Below are 26,868 nucleotides of genomic sequence, written 5' to 3'. Positions count from 1 at the left end.
AAATTTGAGGTACACCATCCGCATTTCGCCGCATTTTTAATTTGTGCGCCATGTTTTTAGAACCCAGTATCATGTGCGAGACACTGCAAGGATGCCCCCTATGCAAGGATGCGAGGCATGAGCATAGACAGTATATAAGGGGCATGAGCACAACAGTTAAATACGTCTGTCTAGCGCGTGTTTACATTGAAAAATAATGGAAAAGAATCCCAGTTGAATGTAAACACGTGTTCTGTGTGAATGTCAATTTGGACAAAAAACCAAAAAAAAACAACAACAAAAAACACATACACTTTAATGTCAATATCAATAGGCCTACTCAATATCAATTTTATATGCTATAGATCTATGTCCAGTGCGACATATCATAGCATCTAAAATTTTATTTTCATTCAGAAAACAAATTATATTTAGGGTACTTTATACTTTTAGTCTGAAACACTGCAAAAAAGGATAACCTGTTTAAAAAAAGAGAGGAAAAAAAAGAATATTATCACTTTTACTGGCAGGTAATTTGACGCAAAAAAGTCTCTAAAAAGTCACAGGGAACTATTTTAAACCTTTCTAACCTTTAAATTATATATTTTTTTAAACAATCACCAGGTCGATGAATCTCAGATAGGATCTTATAATGTATCTATTTTTTTTCTATGACAGAGTCACGATTTTCATGATAAATTTCACTGCATAACAAAAACCTCGGTCTCAGGCAGAGCTAATTCACCCATCCTGCTCGAGTCTGGACCAATACAGAGTGTCATCGCTGAGTCTCGGAGCCAATGAGAGGACACGATTCCAGTGATCTAGCGAAAGAGAGATGCGTCCGTCCATGTAACGGGACTCCTCACATCTGCGTTTACTGCCATCAGCCACAAAGCCCATGCTCGCGGAATCGAGTGTAATATAAACTTTAAGGTAAAAGCTCAATTTTATCTCTTGCATTGATGGATAGTATCGGGTTATTTGGACTTGCTGGTGCAAATACTTATGGTTGAATAGTGTGGATAGTTTATAAATGTATCATTTACACGGCCGTAGCCTTTCTTGCTAACGCGATCCTTCCTCTTTTGTTGCAACAAACAGAAGTAATTCACGAAACACGACTTCGGTTTGGTTATTTAATATACTGACTTGAAATAAGCGACATGACGAACGTTTCCATGCGGAAGAGCTGGAATTACTGGATACTATTTTGGCTTGGCTTGACTAGCACATATAATGGTGATGCACAAACACGATGTCTAGGTTTGAGACTCTTTTTTTGTTTCTCTTTCTTTTCAGATGCAGTTTATGCTGCTCTTTAGCAGGCAGGGGAAGCTACGTCTTCAGAAATGGTACGTGCCGCTGTCTGACGTACAGAAGAAAAAGATCTCCCGTGAGGTTATTCAGATGGTGCTGGCACGCAAACCCAAAATGTGCAGTTTCCTGGAATGGAGGGATCTGAAAATAGTCTATAAAAGGTTAGAAAACGACACTGAATGATAAGGACTGCATGGACGGAACTGCAGAGATCCATTGTATTTGGCACTTTCCATGAAATGGTAGACTTGGGTGTTCCCTGACTTTTTTATTTTATTTTTTATAAATATTAAAGGCGCAACTCCCATGTATTTTGTTTTGTAAGGCATATTTGATAAACTATTATCTGACATAAATCAACCTAGCAAGAAAATTAGCTAGTTTTAAACACTTCAAATGTCTGTATATCCCCCTTAAAATGGTAAACATGGTCCGTCCCATCTTAGAGATCCTGACCTTCTCAACTGTATTCAGCTATTAAAACAACAAGAATGTTCAGTGTTCAGTCCATTGTAGTAAAAAAGCATTTCTTTATTACATTTATTTCATTAGAGTCCACTTTTTTTTCAGCTGTTGGAAATATTTCTACTTATATTTCATAGGGATTTTTAAAAAGTTATTGTTAAAGAGTTAAGCCAACCAAACCAACCAGCTACAAGTTTAATCTTGCCATTACAAACTTGGATTTGAAGCAAATAAATATTTGAAAATTGGGGGAAAAGAAAAAGGTACAAGACTGTGTCTTAAAAGCTTTAATAATTGGGAAAAACTATTATCCCATAAAGCATTGTGAATTAAAGTATTATGATTGTATATTATATAATTTGATTGTATTTACAGGCACAGACAGTTGTCCTTATTACAGTAATAAGGACATAATATTACTTGGTTCTTTATTTGTGGAAAGTGCAATTTCCTGTGGTTGAGTTTATTTTTTAAATTTACATTTAACACAAATGTAAGTTGTTGCAGTCAAATCTCAACTTTCTGTGTATTTTATTGCCTAGTGCTACTTTAACTATAGTATATAGGAGAGTAACAGTCATATATCTTTGATATTGTCAACAAGGTAAGTAAGAAGGACTGCTTAGAACAAAAAGATCCTGTTTTTGATATTTTGTAACACTGTAACTGTGTACTGTGTCCCAACAGAAAGAGGAACTGAGGAAAGCGGTCCACTTTCTTTGTACTTTTAGTAGCCTATTTATGAGGTGAGCTTATTTTGCATTTCAGATATGCCAGCCTGTACTTTTGCTGTGCTGTGGAAGACCAAGAAAACGAGTTGATAACCCTGGAGATCATCCACAGATACGTGGAACTGCTGGACAAATATTTTGGCAGTGTGAGTTAAGATTTATGTCAGCTTTTGCTTTTCGGCCTAAAGGTTTTTGGCTTGTTAAAGTCACCATGAAATCAAAATGGGCAATTCTTGTTTCTTTTTTTTTTTACATAATGTTGAAGTGCTTATTATAAAATACATATGCCCTTGTAATCTTTTAATCAAAATCTTCATGACGTATGTCTCTTCAGTCGAATATACAATACGTCACAATAGGGAAGAAAAGACTATCGGACCTTCCGTTTCATGCTTACTTTAGTAATAATTTACCCAAAAGAATGACAACTTGCTTTGTTGACAACATGTTTTTTCAAAGCTGTATGACTAAATGACTCCAAAAAGTACAACATATTCCATTAAAACATAATAAACAAGTCCATATTGCTTGATTTCAAAATTTCTGAAGCCTAATGATAGCATTGTGTGAGGAAAATAATGACATTTGACCATTCAACTTTCACTTTCATTGTATTGAAAAGAGCAGCTTAGCAAAATAAAAGAAAGTGAGGTTTTGAAAGGTTTTGATTAAATAATGTCAGAATTTTCATCTAACTATTCCTTTAAACCAATGACCAGATCTGTTGCTATATTTTAACAGTTTCGGATAAAACTCTCGTAACCACTCATTGTTAAATCGCTGTGTGTTTGAAAACCAGGTGTGTGAACTGGACATTATCTTCAACTTTGAGAAAGCCTATTACATACTGGATGAGTTTATCCTGGGTGGTGAAGCCCAGGAGACATCGAAGAAGAATGTTCTGAAGGCCATAGAGCAGGCTGACATGTTGCAGGAGGTGAGGAATGCACAAACTTCTCATTCTAAACATGCTTGGGAAAAATACTGGCAGTTTTTTAGTATAAGAATGGATTTTCTTTGATTTTTCCCTCTAACAGGAAGCCGAGACGCCACGTAGCGTTCTGGAGGAGATTGGACTGACATAAATGTTGAGGACTAACAAACCTACCAAAACACTAACACACATATTCTTTTCTTTTTTTTTCTGTGGGCATTTTCTCTATATCTGTATTTTAGGTTAACATGCAAAATAGTGTTTAAAATAATCAGCACTTCCTGGTAAGGTATTGATGCCTGCATTTCTACTGCCAAACATCTGAGGGAATCGAGCTCATCAAAAAGTTAATCTGTGCCACTATCTTAGCAGTTATGCAAATTTCCCAGTGTTTGACTTTGAATTCAGGTTTGGATCAGTACATGTGTAGCAAAGATTAGCGTCAGTGTCCCCATTTTTCCCATGACGTCTTCTCTGTATTAAAACATTACCTCTTACCTTCAGCTGCCTTAAAACACTCTTTTCCAGCTCACACACAGTTTGTTAGTATTGTTTTGCAACTCTCAGTAGATCCAGTAGAAGTCAGAGGTTCAAGACCAAGACTTGCTGAAGTGTTACGGACCAAACATTCTCATTCAGACGGAGGAACAGAGATAATGTAAACTAGACATTCAGAATTTTTTGGCATAAATTCAATGATTGTATTAACTAAGGCACAAGTAAACACCAGTATTAGTGAATTCCTGACCAAAAACACTGTAACGATTGGTTTCTGTGAACATTTAATTGGTTCAGGCATATCAGGCATTTGCCGTTCATTAGTTGTTTAATTTCTAATGCCAAAGAATTTTTTCCACCATCATGCCTTTTTTTCCCATAAAATCATCTTTGTATGCTATTGTATTGGACTTAAAAATGTCTTTTGAAGCATAAAAAACAAACAAATGATGAATAAAGTCAGATATTGCAGCGTGTTGTCCAAATCTTTGACGATCTCTTACTAATAAAGAACATAATTTGATATGTATTGTCATTTTTTCTTGTAGTTGGCAACAAAATGTATCTAAATTCCAGCGGCCTCATCCTTCTTGACTTCAGGCCCCCTCACCCAATTTCCCACCCAACACTTAATGTGTTTCATTCGGATGTACATCCGATGGAAGAAATGATCTGTCGCTACTTCTGTTACATCGCAAAATGTCTAATAATTCCTAAGAACTGCTTACCCATGTAATGCTTGAGCACCCCAACTGAAAATGAATAAAAAAAATAAAAAAGTACCACACTTTCAACAAGATTTCAGAAAATGCTAGATTTAATTACAAATGTACAGGCAATGTATTCATCAGCAAAACTCGTAAAAACTAGGCATTTTGTTATGCAAACTAAAATAACAACAGCTGCTTTAAGACAACACAAACAGTTTATGTATTTTTATGTAATCTATCGAGACTGTGTGATGCTATCGGGTTTGGTAGAGTCTGTAAGCGCGCACTGGATCTCCTCATCTGGATGACAAACCCCCAAAGTTGCGGTCTCTACTTTATCTTCTGGCGAACCTGCGCTGGATGCCGCAGCTGTACATTCTTCAGCGGGAGCTTCTGATTTAGACGGCGTCTTGCTACCCGCCTCGTTGTGGGAATCTTCACCAGATCCAGCAGACGAGCTCAAGCTGCGTGATTTACTCTTCTTTCTTTTGTGTTTCTTTTTACCCTTTTTCTTCTTCTTGCTCTTTTTAGAGTGCTTGTGCTGATGTGTATCCATTCGGTCAGAGTTCTCTGGGCTTTGGCTTTCCTTCCTGTGACCCCTCCGTTTCACAGACCCGTTTTTGGACACGTGGTCCGGACTGTTTGATTTTGACCTCTTTCTTCTCGAGTCTGCTGATGAATATTCGCTTTGCTTTAACCGGTCTCTGCTGTGGGATCGACTCCTGCTCCTCCTGGATTGCTCTCTCTGAGACCTCCTTGTTATTGATTGCTCTGGCTTCCTTCTCTCTCTGCTTCTGCTACGACTCCACCTTTCCCTGTTTCGACTGTGCCTCTCTCTGCTACGGCTCCGCCTTCCCCTGTAACTGTACCCCTCACGGCTGTGACTCGTTCGATCCGTCCACCTGCGCTGGGATCGCTCAGGGCTATTTCCACGCTGGGACCACATTCCATCCCTGCTGCCCGAATGCCGACTAGAAAAGCCTCCACCGCGGTCAGGGGACATATGAAGATCACGGTCTGCCTCCCAGAACTCATTGCCTGGGTTTCTGAAGACATGAAGAAAGTTGCAGTTTTTCCCTTTCGGACATTTCCGTCTGTCGAAAAGTCCTGAGAACATGTAAGAAAAAGAATATAGGCATGTTTTAAATGATAACTAAAGAAAGACTTAAAGTAATTACAAAGAAACTTCTCATTTTCTTACCACATATGGCTGTTTTCCATCTAGTTACTGGGGAGAATTCACATTGCAGTTGTTTTCCAGCATACCAGCGGCCATTAAACATCATGAAAGCTTCTTTACATTGCTCCTCTCTGCAGGTATATATATAACAGAGATATAAAAAATAAAATAATATTTAATACACTTCTTCTACAGCAATGACTAATAATACGGGACTTACGTGTCATACTGAACGTAAACGTTTCCTCTCAAGTGAGGTTCAAAGTTGCAGCTCACCTATTAAAAAATGGGTAAATAATCTGGTTAATTTGACAAAAATCTGAATTTTTGATTAATTTAATATAAATAACATTCACATTAAATTCTTTTACAATTATTATTAAAATTATAAAATTACATTTAAACAATACATTTTTTTTTTTTTTTTTTTAAACAACCGTTGTATTGAGAAAAACAAGAATAGAAAGCAAAAAGTAACTATACAAACCTAGAACCCACCCCTGGAAGACTTTAATAATATAGTAAATAGAATACAAAACACAGAATCTAGACACAAAATCTAAAAAAAGAAAATACAGGTCAACAAAGAAGATGAAAAAAGTTGGAAATATCAAAAGCAGCATGCAATATATTCACAGTCTTGATGTGGGATCCACGTATACGAAAGGTTGAGAGTTCCATTGACAATGTCCAACAAAGACACAGTCCACATTCGTCTGTCCATTGTGTGAGGAGGATTCCAGTGGTTAACTATCTTTTTTTTTTTTTTGCCGCTGTGAGAGCAGCTAACAGTAAACATCTTTGTTGAACGGATAAGGTAAGATCCCCAAAATCATTCAAAAAGAAATGACATGGAGTCAGTGCCTAACAGATATGAGTGAGGTGAGAGTGAGGGACACTCTCAGAAGCACAAGTACGTTCCCTGAGATCTTTGAGAACATAGATTACACTTAGGCCCTGTTTACACCTAGTATTAAGATTGTCCACTTTCGACCACTTCCAGAGGTTGTCAAAAACGTATTTGACCGGATAGATTTTGTAGTGTAGACGCACATGTGGTCGAATGTGTACTCTCCGCCTACTTAATGCGTAAAAACGATGGGAAGCGCGCTAGTCAGACGGGATTTAAACTGTCGGCTGAAGACCCAAGTTTGATTTGAAGACGAAAAAGCACAATGTTCTCTTACCATCCCTAATTTCTAATGCACTCACAGTTGTTCGGGGTGGTCTTGCCGCTAACAGAGCAGAAACAAAAGCTGATGCTCTACGTATGTTTTTTCAGTTGTCTCCAGGCGCATTATATGGAAATTGCACAAGTTTATTTTGTCCATTAGATTGAAAAATCTGATACAGCCCATACATTTACCTGCCCATAGACCTTCCCCTTGAAGAAATCAGGACAGAAGTGGATTAAAACATCAGGTGTAAACAGGAATGTGTCTCCCTCGTCTAATTATAATCCTATTGTCCAAAACGCATCTTAAAGGATTAGTTCACTTTCAAAAAATTTTTGGTGATACTTTACTCACCCCAATGTCATCCAAGATATCCATGTCTTTCTTTCTTCAGTCGAAAAGAAATGAAGGTTTTTGAGGAAAACATTCCAGGATTTTTCAACACAGAATGGACTTCAATGACAACCATCTATCCCAATGTTCAAAAAAGGTTCAAATGTCCGTCTCAATGCAGCTTCAAAGTCTCTACACGATCCCAGTCGAGAAATAAGGGTCTTATCCTGCGAAACGATCGGTCATTTAAAAAAAATAAATATATATATATATATATATACACACTTTTTAACCACCAATGGTAAATATGGACTGCATTTATAAGGTGTCTTGCTCATGGACACCTCGACACTTGGTCAGGTGGAACCAGGGATTGAACCACCAACCTTCTGGTTTGTAGATAACCTACATGAACCACTGAGCCACGTATTACATCATTTATCTAAGTTATTTGTCAGTGTACTCCGGTTCAAAAAGGTAGGGAAGCACGAAAATCTAATTTTCTCCTCCAACTTCAAAATCGTCCGACATCTTTGTTTTAATTTATTATATATATATATATATATAAAAAAGAGCGTGATCTTTCCAACGTGATGCGATACGTGGCGCATTTCTGATATGTACAAGGCGGGCATTTGTGGTGAAAAAGTATATATATTTTTATTTTATTTTAGAAAATGACAGGTGGTTTCGCTGGATAAGTCCCTTATTTCTCGACTGGGATCGTGTAGAGACTTTGAAGCTGCATTGAGACGGACATTTGAACCTTCTTTGAACATTGGGATAGATGGTTGTCATTGAAGTCCATTCTGTCTCAAAAATCCTGGAATGTTTTCCTCAAAAACCTTAATTTCTTTTCGACTGAAGAAAGAAAGACATGGATATCTTGGATGACATCGGGGTGAGTAAACTATCAGCAATTTTTTTTTTAAAGTGAACTAATCCTTTAATACCAGGTGTAAACAGGGCCTTAGGAGAGGAGGACATATTCACATAGTATCGCTTCAGAGAAATTATGTTAACGCTATGTTGTATAGATTTGATGGTTAGCATTCTTTGAAGACCGCTTAAACATACCCTATACCTGATCAGAATCATGCACATCCTCATTAAGATCCTAGGCCCAAACAGTTGTAAAAGATAATGGTTTATTATGGAATGTTTAAAGGGGTGGTATAATGCCCTTTTCATAAGATCTAAAATATGTATTTGATGTCCCCAGAGTTTGTATGTGAAGTTTTAGCTCAAAATACCCCACAGATATTTTTATATAGCATGTTAAAGTTGTCACTTTTTGAGGGTGAGCAAAAACACACCGTTTTGTGTCTGTCCCTTTAAATGCAAATGAGCTGCTGCTCGAGGCACAGAGGGCGGAGCTTCAACAGCTTATGTAATTTTACCTCACACACACTGCACTGAAAATTTCAAAAACTTTTAGCCTTTTATGTTCAAACCGGAGTCAGATGATGTCAACGGAGTCAATGACATCAATGATGGAGAGACTCAAGAAGTGACAACATGTAGAATGCAACAGGACATTTCTGAATGGTCAGTTGATAAATTTATGTAGCTTATGTGTAGTTATCTTCTAGTCATTGATTAGCATATTCTGTTCTGATAATCTATAAATCCTGTTCAGGGTGTGGGGTTTATGTAAATTATAGGGTTGGTGATATCACTAACCAAGGAGGAATGTCGTGTAGTCCATTACCAGCCATTTGTTGTAGTCCTTAAAAAGCAATTTCTTTAAAAGGAAATATCTCCCTTTGCTTTGAACTTTGCAGATGTAGTTTATGGTCAAACAGCAACATTATTACACACTAACTAAAGTTAGAAAAGTGAAATCCTAATCAACCACCCCTTTAGGAATAAATATAAATAACTGAAACAGAAGAGGGATATTTCTCAGAAAGAAGAATTATTTTGCGCAAAAGGTGAATAGGTAATTGGGAATCCCAAGGCACCCCAAATGTCCGAAGGGCCGATCTGATATGCAAAAACATAAAAAATAGGTACCTGGTAAATAATATTGGGCTTTAATGTTCTGAAAGGATTTCAGACCACTATCATGTATTTCCAATATCAAGTATTTCCTTTGTTGTGCACCCATTGTGGCCACTGAAAGGGAACATTGCCTAACAAAAAATTATTATTTTGAAAAATACGCCAATGACTGATTGTAACTTGTTGCGATCGCCTTTCGACTATCCTCCATGTGGAGAGGAAAAGAGTTACAATAGGACCAAATTGTAATTTACACTGCCAAAAGCAGCGACCCCTGAAAAAGCAAGATGCTTCCATTCATACGGATTAAACAATCGATTCCTCAATTGTTCTCCATGACACAGAAGCACCAAACCAGACTGATACATTTCAATAATTATTTTTATTTATGTTGATTATTTTAGTTACCTTGAACTGCAACACCTTCCCTGCGTTCTTGAACTCTGGCAGAGCGTCTTCAAAGAAATCCAGAAACTGCTGTTGCGTTTCCTCCTCGCAGTACTCAAGACTGGCATCAGTGTCGTAGTCATCACGTCTGCTCTGCTCCATCCCGAACGTCACAAACATCGCCCTCACCATCAGAGTGGTGCTGGATGTTGGGTGTTCGTGTTTTCGGGAGCACCTGTTCATCACGCACAGTAAAAAAAAAAAAAATCATCATCTGGGTAGAACCTGATCAGAAATTGCACTTTGACTGTCAGTCAAAACCTTGCAAACACTTACCGGTCTCCAAACCTACAAGCACCCGTTTTAAGGAAGAAGGGGCAGTTTGCCCTGTCCTTTTCAGTCCCATAATCCTTTGGGGCATCAGGGTTTTTCCAAGGAACACCATTTTCCAGCTAAATGCAACAAAATAAGGAGACTTTTCATGATTATTGCAAACAGAACTGCATTTTCCAACATGCATGTGACATGGAAAGCAAGATGTTACCTGACTCTCTGCTTCATCCAGCATTTTCTGTACCGCTTCCTATAAATGGTGCAAACATACACAGTATGGCGGGTGAAATTGTGTGGTGTGCAAGCACATGTCTGTTAGAATTGGTTAAGACAATTTAGCAGATCATTTGTACATTATGGACTGATATTATCAGTATTTTGTAACTAAATTCGACTGTTCACAACACATGTTTTTTATTGTGGCATAAGTAAGCAACATTATCACTATACACCCAGCTGACACGAAAAGATACATGTTCTTCATTGGATGTGGACACTTGCTGCATTTTAAATCGATTTTGTGTATCTTAGTTAAGGAAATGAAGACAATATTTTGCTAAACAAACAAAATGTACACATGAAACATACTTTTGGAATGTGGTGTGTATGTAAAACCATGATTGGGTGAAACTTTAAAGGCTGATTTGTTGCAGGTAGCATGAAATGTTTTGATATCTGACAGAGGATATATGTAGACATCAGCCTCTTTATCCTCCCAGTGAAGGGATCACCTCTCTCTGTTTCTTCTCCTGTTCCTTCTTGTCCCGCTTCTCTTTCTCTTTCTTTTGCTCCTCCTCCCATTCTTCTCTTATTTTCCGCTTTGGTTACAGAAAAACAAGATATTGGAGCATTATATGTATTTTAGTTGAGATTTATCCAGGCCATTGCAGAATGTCAATTACAATTGGACTTTTCTTGCAATTATATATATAGGTGTGGTCCAGAAATGGCTCACCTCTTCTTCCTCCTTTCTCTTTTGCACTGCCTCTTCTTTCTCCCTCCTCAGCCTAAATTCTTCTTGTGCAATCTTTTCTCTCTCCATCCAATCCTGGTGTAATCGCTCACTGGTTTGTAAAACAGTGTGACATATTTTGGATTTTGTCCAATTAATATTAGCTTATCATACTGTACTTAAGATGACAAACCTCTGCACATCAGCCTTCTGTTCTTCCTCATCTTCAGACTTGTACTCTTGGTTCTCTTTATTTTGTGAATGAACTACAGCTGAAAAAGATGCGTTTGTTACTGACAGCTGACAACAAATGCTACTAAGGAGTAAGTCAGGATTATGTTTGCATAGGCAGGTGTTACCTAGAACTAAGATTAACTTTAGAAGTGTGAGAAATGAATAAATGATGTGCTGCTAATATATATATATATATATATATATATATATATATATATATATATATATATATATATATATATATATATACACACACACACAAACATACATTGAAATATAAATTACCTTCTTCTCTTATTTTAGCAAGAGCTTGACGTTTCCTTTTCCTTCTCTCTCGTTTAAGAGCAGCTCGTCGTTGTTTTTGACTGAAAATTAGTTTATAAATGGTTATAAATAAATAGCAAAACAATTATTTAAAAAAACCTTCTGATAATAATTTAAACATAGCAACAGAATACAAAGCCCATACAACACCTGAGCACAAGAGCAGCAGTTTCACACTCATCTAAGCGACTCTCCAAGTCCTGCGTCTCTGACGGGTCTGTCTGCAACGAGCAACTATCATTATCCGTCATTTTAAACCACTATTTACACATTACGTAGCTAGACAACAACAGCAGCAAAGGCTCTCTATGTAGGCAACACATTTCACACCGATCATAGGACGCGCGCGCAAAGATGACATCACATTTACTGTCTGTCGTACTCTAAACGCGTGTAAATCGCGCATGCTCAAATTAGCATTGGGCGGTCAATTCATTTCAGCGAATCGGTTCATATGAATAGCTCGTTTCAACCTATTCGATTGAATTTTGAATCTATTGAATGAACTGAAATGAATTCTGTTTTTTGGTTCCATCATTGTCTCCAGGATTGTTCCCAGACAAGTATTATTAATAATAATAATACTTCCTATGAATAATTTTAAAAATTTAGTAATGAGCACATTTCACAGTTTTCCTACTCAAAGCCATCTGCTTTTAGACATTCAGACTTTTTTTAGAGAACCAAGCAAATTGTACAAACAAGACAGATACTTTTTAATGTCAAATATTACATTCCATTTGACGTCATGAATATAATAATCAGCAATTATGATAATTGATGAATAAATAAATAAAAATGATCACTAGTTTTAACACCACACAAGGCCATCTGTAAGTGATTGACTAACTCTTTGTGAATCGGTTTGTCCAAATCATAAATAAGAGTCGGTTCAGAAGAATGACTCGCTTTTGAATCGGACAGCACCAGCTAGATTTTGCGCTCTGTTGTAAGTGACGGAGTCGTGAGCGTAAAATCCTAAAAACCTGTTTTTTCTGCTCTTTGGCTTTAAACCCTACAATTCATTCAAGTGGCTAACCCGCAGAAAAGCACGCCAAAATGGCAGACAAAGAAGGTAAACTTTTTTCGTTGTGATTTACGTGCATTTTTTTTTTTTCTTTGGCAGAGTTTGCTAGCTTTAGCCTAAAGTGCTAATGGATGTGACCCACATTCTAGCATAAGAATGAATGAGTGTCACAACCTGAGCACGTTTTTACCAAGTACTCACGGTTTACTTTGGTTAACTTAAAGTCTCTGGCATTAATAAATGACTACTAACTTGAATAATACAGATAATGGTTTCTCAAAGCAGATCGAAATGCTGTTGTTCTCCAATTTCCCTCCATCTTTCATAAGCTGCTGTGTAACTATAAGTTGAGGAACTTTACCATATTACACTTCAGTTTCTGCTAATTTATTAGAATACAGCAAGCTTTTACTGCCCACTGCACTCCCACAATGCATTTATTGAGAAATGGTAATTTGAATGCATTTGGCCCGAATCTATCCTTCTGTTCTCTCTCCTCAGTGTATGATGATGCAGTGGAGGAGAGAGTAATAAATGAGGAATACAAGATCTGGAAGAAAAACACACCATTCCTGTACGATCTTGTCATGACACATGCACTCGAGTGGCCGAGTTTGACGGTGCAGTGGCTTCCTGATGTGAACAGGTAATCCAATAACTATCCTGTCCACCTTCTGAAACATAACAGACGATTAGCATTCTACAAATCATTGTCTATCATGATTGTGCAGGCCTGAGGGAAAGGACTATGCGGTTCATCGGCTGGTGTTGGGCACACACACTTCGGATGAGCAGAACCACTTAGTCATCGCCAGTGTCCAGATCCCTAATGACGATGCTCAGTTTGACGCGTCCCACTACGACAGCGAGAAAGGAGGTTAGAGCTGATCTGACAATGAATGAATGCTAATTTTGTATTTTTTGTGTTGAAGTCATTATACTAAAATCATGCGTATGTGTTTCTTCAGCAGGTATGGTCAGGACGTTGGGGGGAAATCCAGATTCAGTTGATCAATACTGAATCTTTCCACAAATATGCATTTTAGACAACTTTAGAATGTGATGGATCTTTTTTTATACCTGTATTTAGTGTTTATATGGATGTTAAAGGGATAGTTAAGTTGAACATTTAAAATTCTGTCATCATTTACTCACCCTCATGTTGTTCCAAACCCATAAGGCTTTTCATTATTGAAAACACAAATAATGATATTTTTAATATTTAAGGCTCACTCTATTGAAAGTAAAATTTAACCAAAATGTCAAGCTTCAAAAAGTATATGAAGCCACTGTAAAAGTAATCCATATGAAAAGCATACATGGTTGAATTCCTGTTGATCACTGTTTGGAAGATTGTGATTGTGAAGATTAAATTAAATCTGTTCATCATATAAACCAATCATGTCTCTTCAGAAAACTTGGATTAAACCGCTCGAATCATACAGATTTCAGCTTTAATTAGAAATATCTTGTGTGTTTCAAAGATAAATGAAAGTCTTATGGGTTTATGACATGAGTATGTGTAAATGATGAGACAATTTTCAGTTTTGGCATAACTAACCCTTTAATACCAAGTGTAAACTGGGCCAATGAATTTGACAGTTCATTTTTTATTTGGTTGAATGCTTCAAACTGATACTTTTCACAAATAAAGTTAATAAAACTAGGACAGATATTGGACAATATGGACAAAAATAATTGTATATCATTTCCCCCCCCCCCCCCCCCCCCCCAGAGTTTGGAGGGTTTGGGTCAGTGAGTGGAAAGATAGAGATTGAGATTAAGATCAACCATGAAGGAGAAGTGAACAGAGCCAGATACATGCCACAAAACCCCTGCATCATCGCCACCAAGACCCCCACCTCTGACGTGCTGGTGTTTGACTACACCAAACACCCATCTAAACCAGGTCAGTGGCTTTCAGTTGATCCAAAAAAGCCCTTTATATATTTTAAAGGTACACTCTGTAACTTTTGTCCCCTTAGTGGTTAAAAAAAACCTCATGTATTTTGCGGAATAACATTGTTTTAGTCGTGCCTCAGCTTTGTGTGACTGTGCGGATGAATATACACTTCTAGACTTTAGAGAAATAACCAGTTTATATGGAAAGGATCTCAAGCTGACTAGCTGAAGACGTTAGTGTAGCTTTACCCATTAATAATTATAACCCAGACACGGTTCCTTGGTAAATAAATTCAGTACAGAGCTACAACAACCCATAATGAACTGACCCTTCACAATAGGGGATTATCACGCTTCCGGGTTTCATGGGCGGGATTTTTCAACTTTGTGCATGTCCACTTCTGGCGCAGTTCAACAATGGCTGAAACGAAGGCTAGATGTCACTGCTCTGTTCCACTTTGTCAATCAAACAAACAACGCCAACCTTATTTAAAGGGCATCTATTATGACATTTAAAATGTTCCTAATGTTGTTTAGGGAGTCCCCAACAACAGTTTTACATGCATGCAATGACAAAAAACACTTTTGTTGTCGTATAATATGCATTTATTTTTACCTGATTTGCTCACCGACTCCCAAATGATTCATTCAACGACTCGTTTTTCCAAACCCCTCCTTTGCGCGACGCTAATCTGCGTTGATTGGTCAGATGACCCAGCAGTGTTTACAGAGATAATACTTATTTTTAACACGGAGTACAATGATGCTTTTATCAATTAAATTGTGTTATAATAATGATATAGTCCACTGCTTTGTAGTTTGTAGTAAAAAACTAAAAATAAGATAAAGAATTTAATGTTATGTTAGCGAGCATAGCCCAGAGTTCATATTGTAAAAGCACAATCAGTCTTTGTTTGCGTTAGCCCGATGCATAAACATAACGTTTTTACAAAAAAAAAAAAAATGCAGTTACGTTACTACGAGGTATTACTCTATTCTTTAAGACAACTCCGAAAACAACGACAAACACTTATCACATATCTCAATACTGTCATTGAAGACCTAGAAGCTAAACGGTGCTTACACAACAAACAAAATAATAATTAAGCATGCTACATAAAACATAAAAGCAACAATTATTAATAACACTTACAGGTTGTGATACGGAGGAGGAAGCTGATGCAAATACACTTGGAACTGAACCTTCCTTCAATATCAGCCGGCTCGCGAATCCAAGTTTGATTGCATTTAAGTTGGTAACGTTAAAGCAATCGTCTTCAAAATGGCGCGAACAAAGCACAAGGCTCGGACTATACTTCTGTGGTATAGTGAATTGTAGCCACTTAGTCTTCAAATGCTCCTCCTTGGGCAGATGGAAAAAGTTGGCTTTTGAGTCGCACTTCAGAACACAGCGTCTCGTCGCCATGATATTTTTCCTGCTGGCCTTGGAGCGCAATAAGGGGGCGTATCGTATTCAAATAACTTGACAAGTTGACGTCATCTAGTCAGAGAAAAAGCTTCCGTCTTCTAACGATTCATAAAAATGACTCAGAGTCGACTCTTACTTTTGAAAGACAATAACTTTATATACGGTGCACTTTCATATTTCAAACTTTGCAGGATGTTTTTGTTCACTTAGACCTATGTTACACACTACATGAAAGGTACATTTCAAAATTCCATAATAGGTGCCCTTTAAGTTTCCATGGATTCCCGACTGAACTGAGTCTAAGGAAGAAGTGGATTAAAGCGGTTCGCCGGGATGAAGGGCCAAACTTTAAAATAAAACAATGTAGCACTTGTTCAGTTAGTCGATGTACGTCAGAAAAGTTATTTTGGGTTAATTTTACCAGGGATGCAGTATAAATAAACTTGGGGTCGTCCATCATGGGTTCGCCAGAGTGATGAGTGATTCACCGGAAGTGGCAGTGCACAAAGATCGCTGAATGTGGAAGTACTACGTATCAGCGTGATAATCCCCTATAGATTATGCTTTACAATGAACTCTGTTAGACAGCTACACATAGCAATTTTTCTTTTCAATAAAATACCTTACTCAGCCGTTGAGTAATAAAAACGCCATATCTGCATCACTTTTACAACATTTCAAATCCCTCAGTTCTCACTATCTCTGAAAAGCCAAGGCAATGCTGATTCTTATTTTATTACGAGTTCTCTTTTTGCCAGCAGACTCTCCCCTGTTCTGCATTTTAGTTTTTTTAAATGGGTGATTCCCCGGAGATTCGAGATTTAGCTGCTCCATGTAAAAATGTCTCACCCGTTGTGACAACTAACCTATGCCACTCCCACACCATACACGCGTCAAAGTAGCCAGAGCAACTTTTCTCTATTTAGGGATATGACGAGACATGCATGGGCGAGTGACGAATGTATGCTATTTCCCATGAAAACTATCCCACCAGGTTTAAAATATGAACACTTATAATAGGCTAACTTAGTTTTAAGTTATAATAGGCTAACTCAGGGTAAGACAAAAACAATTTTTGGAAGAAAAACTGATGGTGTATTGACTCATTATTTAAATTTTGTTCATTTGGGACAAAAAAAAGTGACATAGTTTATCTTTAAATTAGGGATGCAACTAATAATGATTTTTAATTATCGATTAATTGGCTGATTGCATCTTTGATAAATCAGATAAAAAGAGCCACATTTTATTTTCAAGTTATTTATTTATAAGTTATTCTTCCCAATGTTGTCCTTTAAAACATGCAAATTGAAGGCAATGAACAAAAATTGTGATTGTTTCTATGTGGACTATGATATAAATTTTCTGGCACAAAAAAAGGGTCTACTCTAAAACTTAAAATAACGTGGTAAAACTTGCGCACAATAATGAAGAAAAACAAAACCGCAATTATACATATAAAAGACAATTACTTGAATGTTTAAAATGCTGCATGTAAAACAAGTCCAGCAAACTGCATGTTTAATCTAACAAAATTTATGTACAAAAAGTATCAGAATGATTGCTCTTCTGTTCTATTGTGCAGTGTGCACAGTCTGTTTGGTGCGTATGTGCGCCGGTGCTCGTTCACTAAAGTCTGTGAAGTTTAATGTAGACTTGCTTGATGTCAGGATGAGCCTTTGCAAAATGAAAATTCTTGTGACTTTAAAACATTAACAGATAAGGATATAACAGTCAAATGTAAGTTATAAAACGGATAGTTCCAGTCCTTGATTCTGATTGGTTGAGCTGCGTTCGAAGCCGTTGTAAATTACTCAACAAACATACACCTGCTGTGACCGCATTACATTAGTATTACTGAGCAACTTCCATTTGTGATTCTTTGTTGCTGCATGTGTTGCTTAGCAACCTCTTTGGAACTACATTGCTTGGCAGAGGAATGAATGTGTTATAACGTTACTCCGCGTCGTGCCTAACTACGCCCCTTAGCTTTTTTAAAGGGCACCTATTATGACATTTAAAATGTTCCTAATGTTGTTTAGGGAGTCCCCAACAACAGTTTTACATGCATGCAATGACAAAAAACACTTTTGTTGTCGTATAATATGCATTTATTTTTACCTGATTTGCTCACGATTCGTTCAACGACTCGTTTTTCCAAACCCCTCCTCTGCGCGACGCTAATCTGCGTTGATTGGTCAGATGACCCAGCAGTGTTTACAGAGATAATACTTATTTTTAACACGGAGTACAATGATGCTTTTATCAATTAAATTGTGTTATAATAATGATTATAGTCCACTGCTTTATAGTTTGTAGTAAAAAACGAAAAATAAGATAAATCATTTAATGTTATGTTTGCGAGCATAGCCCAGAGTTCATATTGTAAAAGCACAATCCGTCTTTGTTTGCGTTAGCCCGATGCATAAACATAACGTTTTTACACAAAAAAAAAATGCAGTTACGTTACTACGAGGTATTACTCTATTCTTTAGACAACTCCGAAAACAACGACAAACACTTATCACATATCTCAATACAATTGTCATTGAAGACCTAGAAGCTAAACGGTGCTTACACAACAAACAAAATAATTATTAAGCTTGCTACATAAAATATAAAAGCAAAAATTATTAATAACACTTACAGGTTGTGATACGGAGGAGGAAGCTGATGCAAATACACTTAGAAATGAACCTTCCTTCAATATCAGCCGGCTCGCGAATCCAAGTTTGATTGCATTTAAGTTGGTAAAGCAATCGTCTTCAAAATGGCGCGAACAAAGCACAAGGCTCGGACTATACTTCTGTGGTATAGTGAATTGTAGCCACTTAGTCTTCAAATGCTCCTCCTTGGGCAGATGAAAAAAGTTGGCTTTTGAGCCGCACTTCAGAACACAGCGTCTCGTCGCCATGATATTTTCCCTGGCCTTGGAGCGCAATAAGTGGGCGTATCGTATTCAAATAACTTGACAAGTTGACATCATCTAGTCAGAGAAAAAGCTTCCGTCTTCTAACGATTCATAAAAATGACTCCGAGTCGACTCTTACTTTTGAAAGACAATAACTTTATATACGGTGCACTTTCATATTTCAAACTTTGCAGGATGTTTTTGTTCACTTAGATCTATGTTACACACTACATGAAAGGTAAATTTCAAAATTCCATAATAGGTGCCCTTTAAATCCACTGTAAAACACGGCTTCAAGGGGCTTATTGGTTTATTTTGTGTTGGTGACAATGTCTCAAATGTGTTGAATATAGGGCTGCACAACATTGAGGGAAAAAAACTGACATTGCGATATTTTGCTTTTCTGCAAATATGATATGCATATACAATATGCATTGTGATATGAAAACAATTTCACCATCATCTGTAAAAAATGTATAATTCTAGAATAATTTAGGTGATTTTGTAGAAGAGTGCCTCTGCATAGAAAATAATAAACAAATTACAAGCATAGATAAATACAATAGAACAAAGATACTAATGAAATAAGTAGTGCTTTGTTTTTCAGGTAAATCTAACTGTATTCAGGTACAGACATTGAATAATCAAATGTAAAATAACACTGCAAAGTCTTCACTGTATAAATTAAGTATAATTAATACAATTTATCTTTAATACTACAAAATGTTCTCTTTCTCTTTTGTTGTTTGATTTACATGTATTGGGCTGCTGTCACTTTAAAATGAATGCATGGATCCGATATAATTATTTACATCTGTTTTCTTTCTCAATTGTTAAAAACACATAACCGACTGTTTACGGGGATAGTTACTCACCGAGACGGGCATTTTGACTTAATTTTGCGCTCAAAATTTGGCGCTCACGCTCAAAAGAAGAGAAAGAGACCTGAATTCAGGGCTCACATGCTGTTTGCGTGGCTCTGTGTGCGTGCACAGAAAACAGCGCGCGAGTCTTCTTGCGCTTGATGTTTGAACTGACAGGACTTAAAACATATGCAAATGATAAACTTTCAATCTATGATGGTTAAACTTAGCAATTAATCAAATCACATGCGTTCTGAACAGGAACCGATCAACTATGATCCCTATGCTTGACATTGCACATCCTGCGATGTGACTGGCGGATGCACACATTGCAATATCGCAAAATCAAAAACTATATATTGTGCAGCCTTAGTTGAACACCTCACGCTTTATGCTGAGATCTTAAACAGGACAAATCGTGTTAAATACTGAGTTTGTTTGAAGCTTAAAGCTTCTAAGCTCATTTTTAGGACAACTTGGGTCTCGCATCAGCTCACACTCTGGCCTTTTTTCAGGTGCGTTTTTGTGAAGAGAATTGTTATTCACTGCGGTAAAGTGACGTGACTGTCGGACAGCATAGCACACAGACGCGATTAATCAATCCGATTAGTCTATTATTATCAAATAGTTGTTGCAGCCCTATATTAAATCATGTGTGAAGTCGCTTGCTTTGATTAATATGCCTGAGTTGTCCAATTACAGACCCCAGTGGAGAGTGCAGTCCAGACCTGAGACTGCGGGGACATCAGAAGGAGGGATACGGTTTGTCCTGGAACCCCAACCTGAGTGGAAACTTACTTAGTGCATCAGACGACCATGTGAGTGATGAATGAATATGAATTAGTGTTTTTTTTCTTGATCAGTTCTATATCTATATCTATAAAATCTATACCTCACTTACTTGCTAACTGTACAGGTCTTCATTATAAAAAAAGATGACAGAAAAAAATACATAGGCCTAATATCCTCCAGTAAACCTCTTAAATCAAACAATAGTGTAGATCTTTTACATCTACATCTGGTAAAATCTTAAAGGGGACTTATATTACATCTTGTAAAAAGGGGCATAATAAGTCTCTGGTGTCTCCAGAATGTGTCTGTGAAGTTTGAGCTCAAAATACCCAAAAGATAATTTATTATACCATGTTGTATTATACCATGAAGGAAAAACATGTTGTTTTCGAGCATGTGTCTTTAAATGCAAATGAGCTGCTGCTTTCCAGAAGAGGGCGGAGCCACTACAGCTCACGCATCAGATAATCTGGCAAACACTAAAACATTGGTTTTGATTATCATCTTTATCGCGGTCTCGCTTAGGGCTGGGACGGTATAGATTTTTTCTTACCGCGGTTGAAAAGCAAGAAATTCACGCGGTATATCGGTGTGTCATGATGGGACATTGCGCTCCCCAACTCGCGAAAGGTCGGATTTGCTCCATCTTTTGATAAGTTTTAAGGGTGTCACGATTTCAATCGGCTGTTTCGATCTCCACCAAAGGCTGTTTAACTCAAACAGAAAAGATATTATATGTGCGCAACACCTAGTGTATTGCATCTACCCAACAGTTTACTGAGGCTTTTTCAAATACCAGTTACTATATGTGCGTGAATGACACGTTTCATTCAGTCTGCTACTCCAGTGCCTTAATCTAACACGCCTGGCAGCGAGTGGAAATACAGTCCTTTTAAACAAAAGCACAGACCTTTACGTACAGATGATGCATAATAATGGAAACACTAAAACATCTTGGAGAGAGTTTTGCTGACTATCAAAACCGAATGCGGCACGTGGTTTAAATGCTGAATGCAGAAGGACGTGACTGCTGCAGTGAAGAGTTTCTGTGAACTTCGCTTTATTTGAGGAACAGAAATATTAAATAATGTTACATTTATCAAATGGTTTCAGAAGCTTCAAAATATAATGCACGAAAAGCTTATGGTGCTTTTATAGAGCTTGAGAGTAACAACCATAGCGCACAGTATCGGACTATCCGATCCATGACTGACCGATACCCACTCCGACAAAAAAGGCCCGTATCGGACCGATTTTAAGTATTGGATCAACTCTACCCTACTTAAAATTTGTATGATGTAGGATCATCTGTTGTTCTTCAACTTTAGACAATCTGTCTGTGGGATATCAGTGCTGTTCCGAAAGAGGGGAAGATAGTAGATGCCAAGACCATCTTCACAGGGCACACAGCTGTGGTGGAGGACGTGTCCTGGCACCTTCTACACGAATCGCTGTTTGGCTCTGTGGCTGATGACCAGAAACTCATGATGTGAGTAAGCAAAGCGTACTGCTCCACATACAAAAGAGAAACATTTAAGTTGTATTACATGATGAAATGTCTGTCTTCTACAGCTGGGACACACGATCCAATAACACATCAAAGCCCAGTCACGCTGTGGACGCCCACACGGCCGAAGTCAACTGCCTGTCCTTCAACCCATACAGCGAGTTTATTCTGGCCAGTGGCTCAGCAGACAAGGTCTGTACGTGTTGCGATCTACATAATCACACATGCACACTCATCTGTAGGAAATTTGCTTTAGAGATCCTTCCTTATACGGAGGGGACACAATCCCCATAAAGAGTTAGTTCACCCAAAAATAGAAATTCTGTCATTAATTTCTCGTCCTCATGTCATTCCAAACCCGTAAGACTTCGTTCATCTTCAAAGCACAAATTAAGATATTTTTAATGAAATCTAAGAGATTTCTGTCCCTCCATTGACAGTCTACCATTGACACTTTAATACGTTAATAAAGAGATCGTAAAACGAATCCATAGTCATCATCGTCAACATTATCTTTGCAGCCGACACTGACACAGAAAACACTAGTTTATTAATAAACCATTAATATGTCTCACGCATAATCATTACTTTTGCCGGTTCTTTGTGGCAAGCTTAAAGGATAATTCCGGTATTTAACACCTTGAGTCCATATTGCAGTTTGTTTTGGATGAACAAGAGTGGTGGACAACATTTTTTTGACAATGGTTCCTCTCTCGAGTTTTTGACTATAATAGAATTGGCCATGGTCCCATTTAACATTGAAGTCAATGGGCATGTCCGAAAATGTAATTAAAACAACCTTTAACATTAGTTTTCAAAACTGTGCAACTCACCGAGTGATTAGTGATGTTAGTTGATGTTCCAGAAACAGAAAGTGTTGCGAAATACAGTTTCTGTCGTGTTTTATTCGTCATTTTGTAAAATCCGATTGAATTCTGTTGAAGGACTGAGTGCTCGTTAATATAAATGCGCTACCGGAAACGGAAAGGGGGCTGTTTACATTTGGTCGATGTAGTCTTTTTGCTCGCTTCCGTTTCTCATAAGGCTAGCGAGCAGAGCAACTGTGCTCCGGGAGAGTAAGCGAAATAAACAAACAAAACCTTCATTAATTGTTACTTGCAATATGAAGTTGAACTCGACTGTGACAGTGAGTGTCCCGCGAGACATAAACATCGGTTATCGCCATCAAGTGGTCGGGAGTGTGCTAACGCTTCAGATTCAAATATTGAGCGGAAGTTACACGGTTGTGAAGTGTCTGAAAAAATAGTTCCACTATAGCAAAATAAACGGATTGGAATCATATATTGCGACGATATATTGTTTATAATCATCAACGAACACCACTAACCACTCTGTGAGTTTAACAGTTTTGTAAACGAACATTATTGGCTGTTTTAATGACATTTTCGGACATGCCCATTGACTCCAATGTTAAATGGGTCCATGGCCAATTCTATTATAGTCAAAAACTCGAGACAGGAACCATTGTCAAAAAAATGTTGTCCACCACTCTTGTTCATCCAAAACAAACTACAATATAGACTCAAGGTGTTAAATACCGGAATTATCCTTTAATGCATGCGCTTGAGATGCGGAATAGGCAATATATTATGAAAATGCTCATTATGGTTTAGTATTCTCTCCCATATATATTCAAATAATTAAATTAATATACATATGCGATTAGACTAATGGCTTAAATGAACTACTACTAGTCGACTAGAAAAAAACTTTAGTTGTGCACGGGCAGCCCTACTTACACAACCGGCATGTCACTGTGGGCGTTCTGAGCGAAGTGGACTGAGCGAGTCCAGAAAGACGCTCTCCGCTCTGGAAATATCGCCACTCTCCTCACATGCTCTGGTGTGAGACAATGTGTATCTTCTTCTGTTGTCTGAGAGTTGATTGACATCTTTTAGATGATTTATTGGCATCGCCACCCTCTGGTTACATGAACGTGTCACCACAGCATCAGAACCGAAAACATGGGGATTTTTTTTAAAGACGATAAACCTATTCGAAAATCTATAGTAAAATCAACTATTCGAAAATCGTGACTCATCCCTACTATTCAATAGTGTGCATGATTCAGAAAAAAAATATCTAAATGTTTTTTGTTTTTTTAAATGACATGCTCATTGTTTGTTTATGGCTATAGACTGTTGCATTGTGGGATCTGCGTAACCTGAAGTTGAAGCTTCACTCTTTTGAGTCACATAAGGATGAAATCTTCCAGGTAACTCAAGATTCTGTTACAATATAACAACATGCAATCTGTAAACAATAGTGTAGTAATAATAATGCTGATGCTCTTGACAGGTCCAGTGGTCTCCTCATAACGAGACCATCCTGGCCTCCAGTGGCACAGACAGACGCCTCAATGTTTGGGACCTGAGGTATGGCATTACTATTTTATAATTGATCCTGAAAATATACTTTTTTTCTTTCTTGATGCACATTCCTGGTTTAATTTGAACCGTTTATTTTTGCTAACTGTATTTTGATCCACAAATGTCTTTATCATATATTGATTGCATCGTTATGTTTATATCCTTCAGTAAAATTGGAGAAGAGCAGTCCGCGGAGGACGCCGAGGACGGGCCACCTGAGCTGCTGGTGAGTCGAGATAGATTTGCTGAAAATATTTGTGACGGATAGAGATATAATGATATGATTATTGATAACCACTACAAAACACACTATTGAACACACTATATTCTAGTATAAAGTTGAATACTAGTGTAAATAACATTTAATTTATATATATATATATATATATATATATATATATTATTTGATTATTAATATAGGATTATTTATTTAAAAATTTTGGGGGGTTTGTAAGATTGTGATGTTTTTGAAAGAATCTCTAATGCTCATCAAAGCTGCATTTATTTGATCAAAAATACAGTTTTTGACAGTAATACTGTGAAATATTACAATTTAAAATAACAGATTTATATTTAATATAAAATGCAATTAATTCCTGTGATGGCAAAGCTGAAATTATCATTACATGTGATTAGTCACATGATCCTTCAAAAATCATTCTAATATGCTGATTTGATGGTCAAGAAACATTTCTGATTTTTATCAATATTGAAAAAAGTTGTGCTACTTAATATTTTTGTGGAAACTGATGCATTTTTGATTCTGATTGAATGGAAATTCTAAATGAATAAATGCTTTCTTTTGAACTTTCTATTCATCAGAATGATTCTATTTAAAATAGAAATCTTTGTAAGAATTGTATTTACTGTCAATTTCGATCAATTTAATACATCCTTTCTGAATAAAAGTATTACTATCTTTAGTGTTGTCAGAAATGGTAAATTTAAGTTAAATATGGTCCAATATTAAATTCCTGCCGTATCAATACATCGATACCATCTGCACTTTATTGCTCTCTGTTCTCTCCGAAAGCGAGTTGACACACACACACACTTGCCTCCTCTCCTCACTCGTCTCAATACGCTCCTGTAGTGTTGGTGTTATAGGGCATGAATTTTAATGCGGGATTGTGAGTATAGCGCATCATTTTACTTACCGGTATTCTCACAGATTTCACGGTCACACCCAAAGCACACACACACTCATAAAGCAGCCTCTTAAACAGCTTGAGAAAATTGTCAAAATGCTCGTCTTGGCGAGTATTTACATAAACGCAGTCGGTTGTGTCTTGATTGAAGGTAAACGGAAGAAAACACATGTGTATCAGTGTATTGGATCCATGCATTTGGTCTTAATGTGACCGCAGCCTAATAGTCCTGCTGCCGTCTGTTAATCAATGAACAAAAGAAAAGAGAAAATCACTCGCTTAATAACTTTTGAAGCTTGAAAATATTGATCGAATTTCAATGCATGTACAAAAATTGTGAGATAATATTGAAACATGGCATTATTCATGCAAGTTAGAAATTCCATTGTCATGACAACACTACAATTGAGTAAACGGCACTACTGATCCTGTACAAACTTTTTGTTTGTTTGTTTCTGCTTGGTATCAAAGAGGCAGTTTTGACAGTCTAATAATCCATTTTTTTTTTCTTCGTTTTGCCAGTTCATTCATGGTGGGCATACAGCTAAGATCTCCGATTTCTCCTGGAACCCAAATGAACCCTGGGTAATCTGTTCTGTGTCAGAAGACAACATCATGCAAGTATGGCAGATGGTAAGTACAGCAAAACTTTAGATTCTTCTATTCTTATCTTCTTATGTATTTGATATTAGGACTTTGCACTGATATTATAAACTTCTGTCGTTTAGGCTGAGAACATCTACAATGATGAAGAGCCAGACACCCCTGCGTCAGAGCTGGAGGGACAGGCGTCATAACTGATCTCATTAAAAATCTACAACCCTTTCATGGCTTCTTACTCCAGCTTTTGCTTTTCAGCATTATTCAGTAAAGTCCATCCTTTTACTTTCTACTCCATACACAGCAGATACTTTATCCATTACAGGGTCCTTCTGTAGACTAAAATGTTCAGCCCACACCCATTTCAGCAGAGAAGTTTGTCCTCAGATGGTTTGGAGAAAGACTGCACCACTTGTTCAATCACTTCTGAGAAGTTACGGCCTGGTGTGGCTCATCACAATTCAAATTTGTTTTTGTGCATAAACCTGGTGTCAATTTGCAATAAATCTTTTGTAATAACTTTTAGAATGATTTTGTATTCCTAAATTGTTGATAATTTTCTGTACTTAATTCACTTATGAAAATAAACTACAGATCAACTGTTGGGTTATTTTGTTTCGACATCTGAAGCGACATATTGTGTGAATGCTGGTTTGTATAGTAATTAAATAGTACTGTGTCTGGGCACGTGAAGATGAGGTGAAACAAAGCATGACTAAGGAAGATTCTACAAAACTGTT

General features: G+C 37.2%; 3 protein-coding genes across 4 annotated transcripts; 2 read left to right on the top strand and 1 right to left on the bottom strand.

The window, feature by feature from the left end:
* Positions 1–701: 701 nt before the first annotated feature.
* Positions 702–4,450, top strand: ap1s2 (adaptor related protein complex 1 subunit sigma 2). The gene is made up of 5 exons (XM_079596782.1): positions 702–915; positions 1,282–1,460; positions 2,533–2,641; positions 3,295–3,432; positions 3,533–4,450. Exons 2-5 carry the CDS (start codon positions 1,282–1,284, stop codon positions 3,578–3,580), a joined length of 474 nt encoding a protein of 157 aa, XP_079452908.1. The 5' UTR covers positions 702–915; the 3' UTR covers positions 3,581–4,450.
* Positions 4,451–4,659: 209 nt separating this feature from the next.
* Positions 4,660–11,950, bottom strand: zrsr2 (zinc finger (CCCH type), RNA-binding motif and serine/arginine rich 2). The gene is made up of 11 exons (XM_079596781.1): positions 11,710–11,950; positions 11,521–11,600; positions 11,195–11,273; positions 11,005–11,113; positions 10,781–10,867; positions 10,261–10,299; positions 10,053–10,168; positions 9,738–9,951; positions 6,038–6,093; positions 5,839–5,948; positions 4,660–5,744 (listed from the first exon to the last, which is right to left on the bottom strand). Exons 1-11 carry the CDS (start codon positions 11,808–11,810, stop codon positions 4,873–4,875), a joined length of 1,863 nt encoding a protein of 620 aa, XP_079452907.1. The 5' UTR covers positions 11,811–11,950; the 3' UTR covers positions 4,660–4,872.
* A 428-nt stretch (positions 11,951–12,378) lies between these two features.
* rbbp7 (RB binding protein 7, chromatin remodeling factor) lies at positions 12,379–26,860 on the top strand. 2 transcript variants are annotated; one of them, XM_079596780.1, is made up of 12 exons: positions 12,379–12,634; positions 13,088–13,232; positions 13,318–13,463; positions 14,322–14,495; positions 20,394–20,509; positions 21,812–21,972; positions 22,056–22,182; positions 24,149–24,226; positions 24,310–24,386; positions 24,549–24,606; positions 26,051–26,161; positions 26,257–26,860. In XM_079596780.1, the coding sequence occupies exons 1-12, from the start codon at positions 12,619–12,621 to the stop codon at positions 26,323–26,325; spliced, it is 1,278 nt and encodes a 425-aa protein (XP_079452906.1). In that variant the 5' UTR covers positions 12,379–12,618; the 3' UTR covers positions 26,326–26,860. The 2 variants fall into 2 exon arrangements, with proteins under 2 accessions (XP_079452906.1, XP_079452905.1); XM_079596779.1 differs by having other exon boundaries at positions 12,485–12,634; positions 14,319–14,495; positions 26,257–26,787.
* The last annotated feature ends 8 nt before the right edge of the window (positions 26,861–26,868 follow it).

This window comes from Phoxinus phoxinus (genome assembly GCF_949152265.1).
Source record: "Phoxinus phoxinus genome assembly, chromosome: 22".
Taxonomy (NCBI): Eukaryota; Metazoa; Chordata; class Actinopteri; order Cypriniformes; family Leuciscidae; genus Phoxinus; species Phoxinus phoxinus.
The sequence above is the reverse complement of the archived record's forward strand: the minus strand, read 5'-3'. Positions and strand labels throughout refer to the sequence as shown.